The 13,337-nt window shown below is 42.7% G+C and overlaps 1 protein-coding gene across 1 annotated transcript in view; it reads left to right on the top strand.

Annotated features, from left to right (window-relative positions):
* Positions 1-7,938, top strand: part of LOC115272592 (olfactory receptor 52M1) — a 42,665-nt gene extending 34,727 nt beyond the window's left edge. Inside the window, exons 3-4 of the mRNA XM_029915622.1 lie at positions 3,403-3,523; positions 6,984-7,938. Coding sequence (XP_029771482.1) covers positions 3,403-3,523; positions 6,984-7,938 — 1,076 coding nt within the window. The remainder of the gene's footprint in view (positions 1-3,402; positions 3,524-6,983) is intronic.
* Positions 7,939-13,337: the final 5,399 nt, after the last annotated feature.

Here is a 13,337-nt window from a genome sequence, read left to right as displayed (position 1 = left end):
ACAAGTCTAATTACATGAAATAGAAGTGGGGGGTTTGATTTTTTACTTTGCTTTTCTGCTTGGAGTATCATTGAAACTACTGTATTGTAAATGATGGAAAATTATTGCATATGTTAAAAAAATAAATTGTATAAAAAAAATAAATCCAGCAAATGTCCAAGCACCAGTACAAATGGTAAAATTCTTAGGAATAACTTGGGAAGGAACCACCTGGGATATTCCACAAGTGATTAAGAACACACTCTTGTCATCACCAACTCTTAAAACCAAGCTAGAAGCCCAGAGTTTGGTTAGTTTATTTGGGTTTTGGAGAACTCCTATCTATCTCTGGTAATATTGCTAGCTATAATAAGTTATCTATAATACACAAGATTATCTGAAAAACCATATTTGAATGGGGATCTGATCAAGAACAGTCCTGTCCAAATTCTGCAATGCTCGCTCTCCTAATGCCTTTGGGTTTTTATGATCCCCCACTCAGGATTTTCAAAATATCTGCCACCTGTACTCATGTATACTGGAGCTTCTGGCAAAAGCCCATGAGGATCTCTTAGCAACTGTAGGGATTTTGGAACAAAGAATTCTCAGATGTTACTGTCTAGTATATGCCATAAGAGATATTGGCCCGCTTTTGGGCATTAAGACTGCTTCAATGACGGAAGGACATAATCCTGAAAACAGATACCTGTAAGGTCTTGGGTGATGTCAGAAACAATAAGGAAAGCAGTGACCAGAAATGGAATGATTGGTGTAGAAGTATGCTACCAGGGGAATAAAAGGGGGCAGCCATATTCATGAGCAGGTTCTCTTTTCTTCTAGGGCCAACTTTGGAGCCACATGAGGAGCTGTTAGAATGGATTGCCACATGGACAGTGCCTGGTGAACAGCTTTTGACTGAACAAAGAGCTGCTTGGATTTTGGACAGAAGTTTCAAGATGACTGGAGGACATCCCATTTGGAAAACCACAAGACCACCAGATAGCTTCTTTACTCAAAGCCTTTCTAAGAATAAGTCAGTTCTATAGTCTGGATTGCACATTTTCCTAGTAGTGATGGAAGAACTGAGCAATGGTAAAAGCCCTTAGGTTTATTTACTGACTCATGGGCTGTAACCAATGGCCTGGCTGTATGGTCAGGTAAATTGGCAATGGAAAACTGGACTATTAAAGGGATGCCTAAGTGGCATCTGGGATACAAGGGGCACATTAGAGTAGGACATGTTGATGCCCATTGTAAGAATCCCTTCCAGGTTTGGAAAGAATTGGTACTGCCAGATGGACTTTTCTGTGTACTCCTTTGAGGTGGCTATGTAGGTATATGAAGTGAGTGGACATAGTGGTACCACAGCAATGTAGGGATGGGCTGAATCTAGATGTTCTTGCACTATGCAAGAAAATGTCAGAATTGTTCTGTTAGTGAGAGACTGCATATGACCATGTGAAAAATTCCTGGGCAATGGGAATGAAGGCCCCACATAGTTGGCAAGTGGATTACATTAGTCCAATGCCAGTAGCCCTTGGGTGGGGGAGGGAAGCTATAAAAGGATCCTAACAGGAACAGATACATCTATCACTGGGTATGAGGCCCAGTCTAGGTTAAGTGCTAAATATACTGTGAAGAGGTTAGAACAGAGGATACTGCACCAATTTGGGCCACTGGATTACATTTATTCGAACTAAGGGATGCATTGGAGCCCATAATGTCCAACGGTGGGCTAAGGTATCCCATCAAATGGACATGTTTATCACCCATATAGTAATGGTTTGATAGAGAATTGGAATGGGGAGTTGAAACATTTGCTGTCTAAAATGGGGAGGCATGGGGAAGAGATAAAAGCACAAATGGCTGGCATATATGCCTTCATATTGCATTCAACATGAGGGGACTAAGGAAAGGTCCGAAGTTGGATGCTTAACCAACTGAGCTCTAAGATAAGTCCATCTGCTTATACCAAAATGGAATTGAACTAGAAATAAGGACTGCTGGAAAACCCAATACTTAGATTGGGGTCATCTATTTTTTGTTTTTATTTTTATTTTTTAAATAGTTTATTGTCAAATTGGTTTCCATATAACACTCAGTGCTCTTCCCCACAAGTGCCCTCCTCCATCATCACCACCTCTTCCCCCTCTCCCCCTTCAACCCTTGGTTCGTTTTCAGTATTCAATAGTCTCTCAGGTTTTGTGTCCCTCTCTTCCCCCCCCCCCCCAACTCTCTTTCCCTCTTCCCCTCCCCATGGTCCTCCATTAGATTTATCCTGTTCTCCTGTTAGATCTGAGTGCAAACCTATGGTATCTGTCCTTCTATGCCTGGCTTATTTCACTTAGCATGACACCCTCGAGGTCCATCCACCTTGCTACAAATAGCCAGATTTCATTCTTTCTCATTACCATGTAATACTTCTTTGTATATTTTATACACACACACACACACACACACACACACACACACACAATCTTGATCCACTCATCAAGTGATGGACATTTAGGCTCTTCCCATGATTTGGCTATTGACAGTGCTGCTATGAACATTGGGGCACATGTGCTCATATGCATAAGCACTTCTGTATCCCTTGGGTAAATCCCTAGCAGTGCTATTGCTGGGTCATAGGGAAGTTCTATCAATAGTTTTTTGAGGAACCTCCACACTGTTTTCCAGAGTGGCTGCACCAGTTTACATTCCCACTAACAGTGTAGGAGGGTGCCCATTTCTCTACATCTTCACCAGCATCTATAGTCTCCCGATTTGGGATTTGGTATCACACTTGAGCTCCTCACTTTTTGGGGAAGTGGTATACCATAGTGGGCTCACCACATTGTGTTCCACCCTAAGTGCAGAGCAGGCTTAGGATTCTCTCCCTTTCTGTGCCCCCCCCCACTTCAAATAAATTTTAAAAAAGGTACACCAAGAGATTACCTACTTTCCCAGTTTGGCGTCTCTCCTTTATGGAGGAGTGGGAATGGAATGTTAGGATTCATAACTCACAATGTAAACCAGAGCAGGGTGGAGGGGGAAGCAGGGAGAGGAAGTCCACAGCATCTAATTTAGGAAATAGCCATTGGTTTGTCTTATTTTTTGGTCTTAAATATAGAGACTATTATCACCTTCAATTGCTTTCAGAATATTAAACTTCATTAGAGATTTACAGCAAAACTGAAAATTACAAGGGGATTCTCCATCCCTTTTCTATGAAAGCTTCTCTGATTTATACTTGGTGTCTTTACAATAGCAACAGACTCCAGGGAGGTCAGATACAACCAGGAAGACGACTTGGACCCAAGTGATCATGACTCAATTAGAGAGTCCGTCTGTTCTCCTGAGACCTCTGGATCAAGCTGGATGTACTAAAGATAGGCTTCGTCCCAGAAGAATGAACATAGCTATTTTCCTTCTCTACTAAAGGAAGTGGGAAGGTTACAAGTGCAGGTAGAATTCCCTCAACCCCTGAACAGAATGCTTATAAGTGCCAGGCCTCAGTGGCACTTGCAGAGCCCCAGGCTCTTGCTGACACTACCCAGCAGAGGTAAGTGTAATGAATAAAAGGGCAATCTAGAAAAGGAGCAGAGGTAGTTCATGTAGGGTCCCAAGCCTAGTAGGTTGAAGAGACTTGGGACCCTTGGGCATTCTACTTCTGATTGTGCTCCTGTATACGTCTCCAAGACAAGACTCAGAGGGAAGAACTCTCTTGAGAGGGGATTTGAAGGGTAGAATCCATACAGAGATATACTCAAGGAGTCTGAAGAGGCCTCTAGTTTTCTAATGCCAATCCAACACCCTCCAGAACACCTGCCAATGCTTTCAATATGCAATAGGTTCTCCTCATTCTACATAGTTAGGCATTGTGTTAGCCCAGGGATTCTACTAGAGAAGATAGGCATGCTCCCTATTCTTATGAAACTTAGGTTCTGTTTGAGGGATCACCCATGTAAGGTGGCAATTCATAGCACTATGAATATAGCATAGCACTATGTGTATATAGGACAGGCACTGCGCACAGACTGAGGGTTGGAGTGATTTAAGGTGACTAAGTTATGGAAAGATACATATGTAAGGATTAGCTAGGTGAAGAGGAATGCCATCTCAACACCAAGAACATGGGTAATTCTCGAAGGCAAAAAGAACAGTTTGGTCTGTTGTGGCTCCTTATACCCTCATGGCAACTCTGAGCAGGAGCTGCAGTAACCTCCCCTTCCATTTTGTTTGAAGTATGAAGGCTGCTTCTGACTAGGAAGGCATATGTTAAGGAATTTTAAGATCTTAGGAAAAGGATGGGGCTGGGGTGGCCAGCAAAGTTAACCAAGCTCAGCCCCATCCCATTTAACAGTGGAAGTGCATCTCTCCAGTCATGGGTGCCCTTTTCAGTTTTATGGGCTGTCCATGGAGATGGATAGGGAGAGGAAGACAGGAAATTGCCATTGGGAAAAATGGCTCTGTATGTTAGGTATAGGGGAGGAAAAGGGGATACAAATAAAATCTGTCTTCTTCAGGGCTTGAGGCCAGTCCAGAGGATTGAAGACATTTGGCTGGGCTCTAGTAAGGTCTGATTAGTACAGGCCTATTAGATTTCAAGAGAAGTCCCTTCTGATGTCTAGAAGTCCCTAGTTATATTTAGCTTTGTATATAACTTGGGCTGTGAAATTCCTCCTACAACGACTTCTCTGCCTGAACTCTGAAGGAAACTTCTGCCCCAGCATGTGAGGCAGTATTGATGAGACTCGAATGGTATCAGAAGGAAAAAGACTGCTGAAATCTCTTCACTAACATAGGAGCAGGGTAACTGGGGATAGAAAACATTCAACTGTCAAGTCCTGTTGATTTTTCTATTCAAGGACTCTTCCTTTTCTGGAGTAAACATTCTCCACATGGTTATACCTTTGCTTGGTATAGCATCAGGTTATTAAAGCCAGTTGATTAGATGCAGGGGTGAAGTAGAAAACTCCCCTCTGATTTTAAATCTAGAAGTCCTGGTAAAGGTCATTTAGCCCTGTCAATCATTTGTCTTTAGAATTAGTTCTGTGAAATTGTCAACTTTGGTTACGTGTCCTGCTAAAGGAAGCAGACAGCTTCTCAGAGCCAATAGTGAGTAAAGATCATTTAGTATTGGGATCTGCTCTGAGTCACCCAAACCAGTGGCCTGGTGAAGGGGGCAGTTGAGGCCTGGGAGGGTTTAAGGAAACTGACAAGGGGACAGTAAAGCACCAGGACCAACCATGCACAGTATTTAAATCAGGCCTTACCATGTAAGGAAAGATGTTGTTGCCATACAACAGGAGGGGGTCACCTTTTAGAGCTGTTGCCTTTGGTAGAAAACTATGGCAATGCCACATGTGCCTTGCAGGAGGAAGCTAAGGAACCAATTCCTGATCTCTAGTCTTCCTTTCTTATCTCTGTTGGTGCCTCATATTGGCTGAACTCATCTAGAAACCAGAGAAGGGAGTCCAGGTAATGAAGCCCCATAAACATCAGCCTATAGGGACATAGCACAGGGCTTCAGAAGGACAAATGGAGAATAACCAGCACACAGGTTGACAGGCTTCCCTCACCTGACCTCACCTGGTCACTTTAATCACAGGCTGGGTCCTATGCTCTTTTCTTTCCCAGCCTCAATGATTCAGCCTTTTTACTGCTATTGCCAACATTGTTCCCATTTGTAGTGATCTAGGAGAGCAGAGATGGAGAGGAAACCCAGCTCAGAGGAATTTGGTGGGATCAAGTCACTATGGTGGTCATCTTTCCAGTATCATAGCTCCCTAATATGCATTCCAAGGTTTTTTTTTTTGTTTTGCACTTAAAACCAAAAATACATCCAATATTCAACTGAGAGGATCTAATGCTTACTGTTCATGTGTCAGACATTGCATTCTTATTTAATCCTCATGCTTCCTATAGGCAAGTTTGTTGTCAATTGCAGTCAGTTGTATAACTGATAGGAGAAAGTAACTTGCTTCAGCTCCTACTTTCAGGATCTGAAACTAGATCTGGAAAATGCCAAAGCCTGGGACTATTAACTACCTGCTATATTCATCCCAACAATTTAAAGATGTACAAGACAAAGCTCCTTGCATGTTTTTCTACTTCCTTGACATTCCTCTACTATAGATAGAAAACGTATTCTGGTATAATCCTTTAGATCCTGAGGAAAAACCCATATGAATGTATGAGACTGTTTCTAGGTCTTCTCTCAAAATACAAATAAATATCCCTTTTAGCCAGTTGTCCTGGACTGAGTAGGGCATTTCTCCTTTGGCCAAATACTGGTCCTCTAGGCTTCATGTCACTCAGAGCTGAATGGGTCTTCATGGGGAGAAGGGGAGAGCTCTCTGCTTTTGGAAAACTTATCCTCTATTGAGCCTCATAAAAGGAGAGGGCCCTTTCAGGGACCTACCTCTGGGCAGACATAAACTGAGCTACATTTAGCTGCTTACACCTTTCAGGAATCTATTCTCCAAGGTCACTCTTCTTCACTAGTCCATGTCTTTGTGATTTTTGACCTGCAGATTAAAGGCTTCAGCTCATCTAATAGCAAATGCTGGCCTCAAATCTTAAACTTTGATTTACCATAGAGCCTAGACAGTCCCAGGAGTCTGTCACTATCACTCAGCAACAATGTGTCTCTTCAAGGAGCTCTCGTTTTGAGCCTAAATACAATCCTGAGATACACCACTTAGTTTACCTTTAAAGGACTATATAGGTACCAGACTGCCTTAGGTAATCTCCATTATTGGTGCAAGAACATTGTTCCTTGGGAGTCCTATTATACAGAGATACATAGCAGAGTGAATGTAAGAGTATTTGGCTTGTGCTTGGCAAATTTTCATCAGGTAAATTTTTCTGACAGGAATAACACATACTAGGACATTGTTCCATGATTTCTGAGAAGTTTACAGCATCTTATCAATGATTTTATTCTTTATTATAGGGCTTTTTCTAGAAAAAGTTTCTACTGCATTCTGGGGCATGAGTGAGAAGGTTAATTCGTGAAGCATGCACACTTTTCAAAATGCCTGCTCAGTACCCAGCTCCTTCCAGCTCACCGGCATCCCAGGGCTGGAGTCCCTGCATCTCTGGCTTTCCATCCCCTTTGGCTCCATGTACCTGGTTGCTGTGGTGGGAAACATCACCATTCTGGCTGTGGTAAAGGTGGAACATAGCTTGCATCAGCCAATGTACTTCTTCCTGTGTATGCTGGCTATCATTGACCTGGTTCTGTCCACTTCTACTATGCCCAAACTGCTGGGAATCTTCTGGTTTGGTGCTGGGGACATTGGTCTAGATGCCTGCTTGGCCCAAATGTTCCTGATCCACTGCTTTGCTACAGTTGAGTCAGGCATCTTCCTTGCCATGGCTTTTGACCGCTATGTGGCCATTTGCAACCCACTACGTCATACCACAGTGCTCACCCATGCTATGGTAGGACGTTTGGGGCTGGCTGCCCTCATTCGAGGCATACTCTACATCGGACCTCTGCCTTTGATGATCCGCCTACGGCTGCCCCTTTACAAGGCTCATGTCATCTCACACTCCTACTGTGAGCACATGGCTGTGGTCACCTTGGCATGTGGTGACAGTAGGGTCAACAATGTCTATGGGTTAAGCATTGGTTTTTTGGTCCTAATCCTGGATTCCATGGCCATTGCTGCCTCTTATGTGATGATTTTCCGAGCTGTGATGGGGCTGGCCACACCTGAGGCCAGATTTAAAACCCTTGGGACATGTGGTTCTCACATCTGTGCCATTCTGATCTTTTATGTTCCTATTGCCGTTTCTTCTCTCATTCATCGATTTGGTCACCAGGTGCCTCCTCCAATCCATACTCTACTGGCTAACTTCTACCTCCTCATTCCTCCAATCCTTAATCCCATTGTTTATGCTGTCCGCACCAAACAGATCCGAGAGCGGCTTCTCCAGATACTGAAAATGGAAACTAAGATCAAGTGACTGTTGCTTCCTTCCCTCTCAAGAAGCATATGGAAAAGGTATTTAAATATAAAGGGGCAGCACGCCAAATGGGAACTTCAAACAGTCTGAGAAGTTAGGTCCGATGTTAACATTCCTTTGGAATCACAAAAACCAGATAATATACCCTTGAGTCATTAAAAACTTGTACTTGAGCTGTAGAGGTGTAATAATGATGACTTCAGTAATACAAGTAGCAGTTAGTGTTCATTCAGTACTTAATTCTCACAACTATCCTAACATCTTATGAGGTAGGTAGTATTCACATTTTACACATTGGAAGTAGGACTGAATACCCTTGCTTTATCAACCACATGAGAAGCTTCTAAGATGCCTAGATCCAATGCTTTGGAGTTTATAATATATTGCTGTATAACAGGATCTTATTCAGTCTTTTGCTTTAATCCTAAAAACTGGATTCACTCAAGTGGCCTTAGCAACAGGAAAAGCATTTTTGATTGAAGCCTTCAACAACTGAGATGCTAAAATTGCTTGTACTAAGAAAGCATGGAGTGTTCTAGAAGAACATGGCCTGGAAAAAAGGTCAGCTTAATGAAGGGCAGTGGACAAGACCAGATTTCAACATGACCCTTGACCTTCCCCTGCAGGCTCACTCCTGTCCAGTAGCCTAAAGCATATGAGGGTTCCTTGAAGAGAGCCTCTGCTCCCCTGCAGGAGCTCTCTGTGGGTCCATCTGTAGGATCCTCATGTGTGGTCTTTTTGAATAGATCAAAAATAAAGGTGAAGTTAGGAGTTCTAGTATTTTTAAGAACATGGACTTTACCTTCCAGATTATTAGTTCAATAGAAGACTATAAAGCACTTTGCTAGTTAAGTAGCTGCTGTTGAAAGTTACTAATGTGATTCTTAACCACACTTTGTAGGCAATTACTGTCCCTGCTTTGCGCATGAGAAATGTACATTCCCAGAAATGACAGAATTGCCCAAGGTGACTCAGTTTATAAAGCGTTAAAAAAAAAAAGATCAATTCAGCAGTTTAAATTATTTGAGAGAGAACATGTATGAGTGAGCATGAGAGGCAGAGGGAGAGAATCTCAAGATGGCTCCATACTCAGTGCTGAGCCCAACAGGGGAACTGGACCTTGATCCCATGACCCTGATATTATGACCTGAGCCAAAGATAAAATAAAAAATAAAATAAAGATCAGAAGTCCAATGCTCAACTGAGCCATCCAGATGTCCCATGGAATTCAGTGTCTCCCCCCCCCACCCCAGAACTCCAAAGCTTTTAGTCTTATGACCCTCATTTTACTCAGATGTAGAAAAGATGAAAAGGTCTTTCCCCCAAAGGTCTAAATAGTTGCATACTTAATGTCTTCTACAGCAGACACTATACTCCTTCCCAATCGGGAAAGGACAGATTAGTCTCCTTTCAAAAGGGTAGAGATGGATTCAAGTTTGATTACAAACCCTTAAATATAACCAGGCATGAAGTTGAGTCTACTGGGCTTTAGGTATACAACAAGTCATCATGGACTTCAGTATGAAGGCAAGTAATTAAGTGCAATGGAAGGATCACTACCCAAAATCACTACACCACAGCCAGAATAAGTGATTCTGATTCTGCTTTAGCTATTCCAGTTATTGCCCCACTATTGGGATATCTAGGATATGTGCTAATTTAAGGTTCTGATTATATTCACTTTCCCCTGAGTTTCTAGCTTCTAGCCTATCCCATCCCATCCTTCCATCACAGTGTTCAACTTTCCTGAACCTCATGTCTGAGTTTGGGAAGAGTCAAAAATAGTCTTCATATAAAAGGGAAAAAGCAATCAAGGTCCTATTTTGCTTATCCCACCATGGTTGGGGACCAAGGGAAGGTGTTTGGCGTTAATGTCAAGTATTTGCTCATTCCTCTCGGTGGAGGAATGTGGGGAAAAGGTAGAAACAAGGACATGGCCTGGATAAAAAGTCTGAAGCTATAAAATTTAACTACTAGGTTAAGACTCAGAGAGGTTAGGAACCTTATTATTCCCCTTTAGTGCATAGATTTTAGGTTTTCTGAGGGAGAATATGCTTAAGGGAGTTAGATATGAAGTTGGACCCAATTTATAGCACTCTTCCTTTGAAATTCAGCCCAGTACATAGATTTGCCTTTAGTAAATTAGCTATGGAATATTGACCCTCAAGTTTAACATATTTTAGTATTGTGAAAACTGGATGTAGTCAAGAGGCATTCAGTTGGCTACCTAAGCAGAGAAGACTAAGGGGTTTAAAGATACAACAAACCACGGAGATTGTTGTGGCGACCTTCAAACTGGTCTCCCCGATCTCCTATGGTAGGAGTGTGGTTGACTTAGCTATTGCCATCTAAAATCCATCACCATGTTCTGCTGAGGTCACATTTCCCACAAGAAACTCTTAGCCAATGACTAGGCATTAGAGATGGAGGGCAGGCCCATTCCTGCAGGACAGAACACTTCTGACAGGTAACTATGGCTACAGGACTCCTCACTGTACTTATAAAAGCTTCAGGGCCCATGTGAAGTATAAGGCCTTTCCTTCCTTAGCCTCTTTAAATCCTTCACAGAGGTCAGACTGACATTGTGATTGGATAGCTTGCCCAGCATCTAGTTCTCTCTGCATTTTCCTCATAGGTATGGCTTCCAGTAAGTTCAGACCTAATCACATCTTCTGGTCTGCTTCTTGGAGGACCAAGAGTGGTCAGAGCAAACAGAACGTATAATGGGGATCTGGCTGGCTCACTGCCTGGTGGAGGATGATACCATCTTACTTAGTGGGTAGGGCATAGGAAGTCCGTCACACAAGATGGTGACCCAACTGCTAAAGATTTCACCAGTAGGGAATTAAGAACATCCCAGAAGAGGGGCAACACTGTTCCAAGTGCAAGGATACAAACATGAAAAATGTGTGTGTGGGTGAGTACAGCCTATAAAGTCATAGAATTTGTTTTTCTAAGCTACATTGATGCCTTCCAGAAGGATAGGAAGATTGAGGATTATTGATCACCAGTTAATTGGTTAAGTGTGAGAACCAGAGTGTCTGACAGGCCAAAGGCCATTGTTAGTGGCATAGAGCACTCGAAGTGTTTGAATGCTTAATCAGAGAAGGTCAGGGTTTGGTTTTTGGAAAACCTGAGACACTAAAACATGGCAACAGGGCCTCTGGATGCCTGCCTTTGAGTGGATACGCCAAATGTTTGGGTCTTCAGAGGTGGGCCTTCAGAGGTGACCCACTTTTCCTTAGTAAGGGGTGGCCTCTGTGAGGCAATAGGTGTTCTCCAGAAGCCACCCGCACCTCTCCTGGCTACTGTGCTGATAAGCAGGATTAAAGGGCAGTATACTCTCCGTTTCTGGGGGTAGACAGGCCCAAGTTCTCAGAATTATCTAGCACATATTGACAAGAGTACCTGTGGGAATGGTTTTGGGAGTATTTGATCAAAAGGAATATGAGGTAACATTAAGACTAGATGAAAAAAATTCAACCTAGGGCACTTTCTTGGGATGTGGGATTTATTATCCTTATAAAGACCCTAAGAGCATGCAAACTCACTGCTAGAGTGACTCCTTTCAGCCTTAACACAATGATGGCTAATGACCAGCAAAGTGAAAGTGCTTAGATTGCTCTGAAAGGTAAAAAAACAAATAGTCCTATTGTAACAGATTGCTATGTAAGACAGAAGACCTGTCAGAAAATTATGTTCAGTTCGACATAAAACAAACTCCAAAGCCATCATAACCTATACAGGCACCAGCACCACTGAGAAGTTCAGTGGTCTCTCTCACCAGGTCTGATGGCAGCAAAGTCAGTTCTAAGTGTGGGCTCATGAAAATATCCATGGGGATAATGGAGTAATACAGGCTAAAGGGAAGCATTACGACCACAAGTCAGAAGGCTGGAATTACTTTAAAAACTGGTAAAGTCAAAGGGGCTTGGCCCCAGGGGATTGTGGAACTGTTTTAGTGTTTTGGGCTCCAAGGGCTGAAAGAGATGAACAGCCAGCAAGGCTCTGCTTACCACCCAGAAGTACAAAGAGAAGTAGAAGACTAGGGATGGTCATTGCAATAAGTCCACCTCTTGCTCAGTTACCAGACCTGTGCTAGTTTAAGATGTAGGACTCAATCCAAGAGGCATGTGAATCCCTAAGGGGAAGTAGTTCTTCTGAATCCAATTCTATACCATGATTCCCTGAACTCTTCCCCCTAGAAGGTAACTATGGCTATTTACTTAGGCAATTTTATACTAGGACGATAATACCTAAACATTGAAGGTACTCCTAAAGTGAAAGCATAATCACAATTCCTCCAATGAAATTGGGAGCTCTGCTCTAGGTAGAAGAATCCAGTCAGTATGGTGTCCTGGAGGAAGTTCCAGTAGGTCTTGATTCCACAAACTCACCTGGCAGTCATTTCTTCAGCCACTTAGTGACTTAGAATTATTGGAGTGGAGTTGGAATAACTACCATATTGCATACCTGGCCTGTGAGGTAAGTGCTAGCACAGTAGGGAAGGCCAGATGGAAGTCTCCAAAGTTTGAAAAAACATGCTACTCAGGTCCAGAATTAGCAACTGGCAAATGTATTGTTTTTTACTCCAGTTTTTAAGAGGACTGAGAACAGCTTCCATTCACATGGGATAGGCAATACTCAGCTTCCCTCAGGGACATGTTAACTCTTTATACCATAATGTAGTCCTAAGAGGACTAGACCTCCCACAGAACATCACAATGATCTACCAATGACAGTTTGGGGAAAATACTCAAGAGGTGGACAGTGAAAGCCTTAAGACACCTATGTTCCAGAGGATGAGACAAATACTAAGAATGTTCAGGAGCCTAGCACTTCAGTGAAGGTTTCTAGAGGTCCAATGGTAAGTAAATGCTTCCACAGTAAAGATCTTCATCTTGAAGATTCTATACAAGGAGATGTCAATGCATAGTAGGCTACATTTGATTCTGGAAATAATGTATTCCTCACTTAGGAATTCTATACCAGAGGACATGGAAGGCTTCCAGATTTGAGTGGGCCCAGAGCAAGAAAAGGCTCTATTGCAGGTTCAGGCTGTGATGCCAAACATCACTGCCACATAGGCCTTAGGAACTGGCACTCGGGTGTTAGAGATCACCGATGGGGAAAGAAAACCGTATGTAGCTTATAGAATCGTTACTACACATGCCCATAGTATTCAAGTTAGGCTGGATCACTTACAGCACAGAATGGTCTAACTTGATAACTCTTGGTATTTTACTAGACCTTGGTAGAGACCGAACATTTGGCCATGGGACTAGTGATCACACATCCAGAACTGCTTATTAGGGGTTGGGTCTATTAGACCCTTTTAAGTCAAACTTGGACAGGTCCAGCAAAAGTGAGATATGGAAGTGGTTCATCCATAATCAAAT

Source organism: Suricata suricatta, chromosome 11 (genome assembly GCF_006229205.1).
Source record: "Suricata suricatta isolate VVHF042 chromosome 11, meerkat_22Aug2017_6uvM2_HiC, whole genome shotgun sequence".
NCBI classification, from domain to species: Eukaryota; Metazoa; Chordata; class Mammalia; order Carnivora; family Herpestidae; genus Suricata; species Suricata suricatta.
Note: the sequence above shows the minus strand (reverse complement) of the source record. Positions and strands in the feature narration are given on the sequence as shown.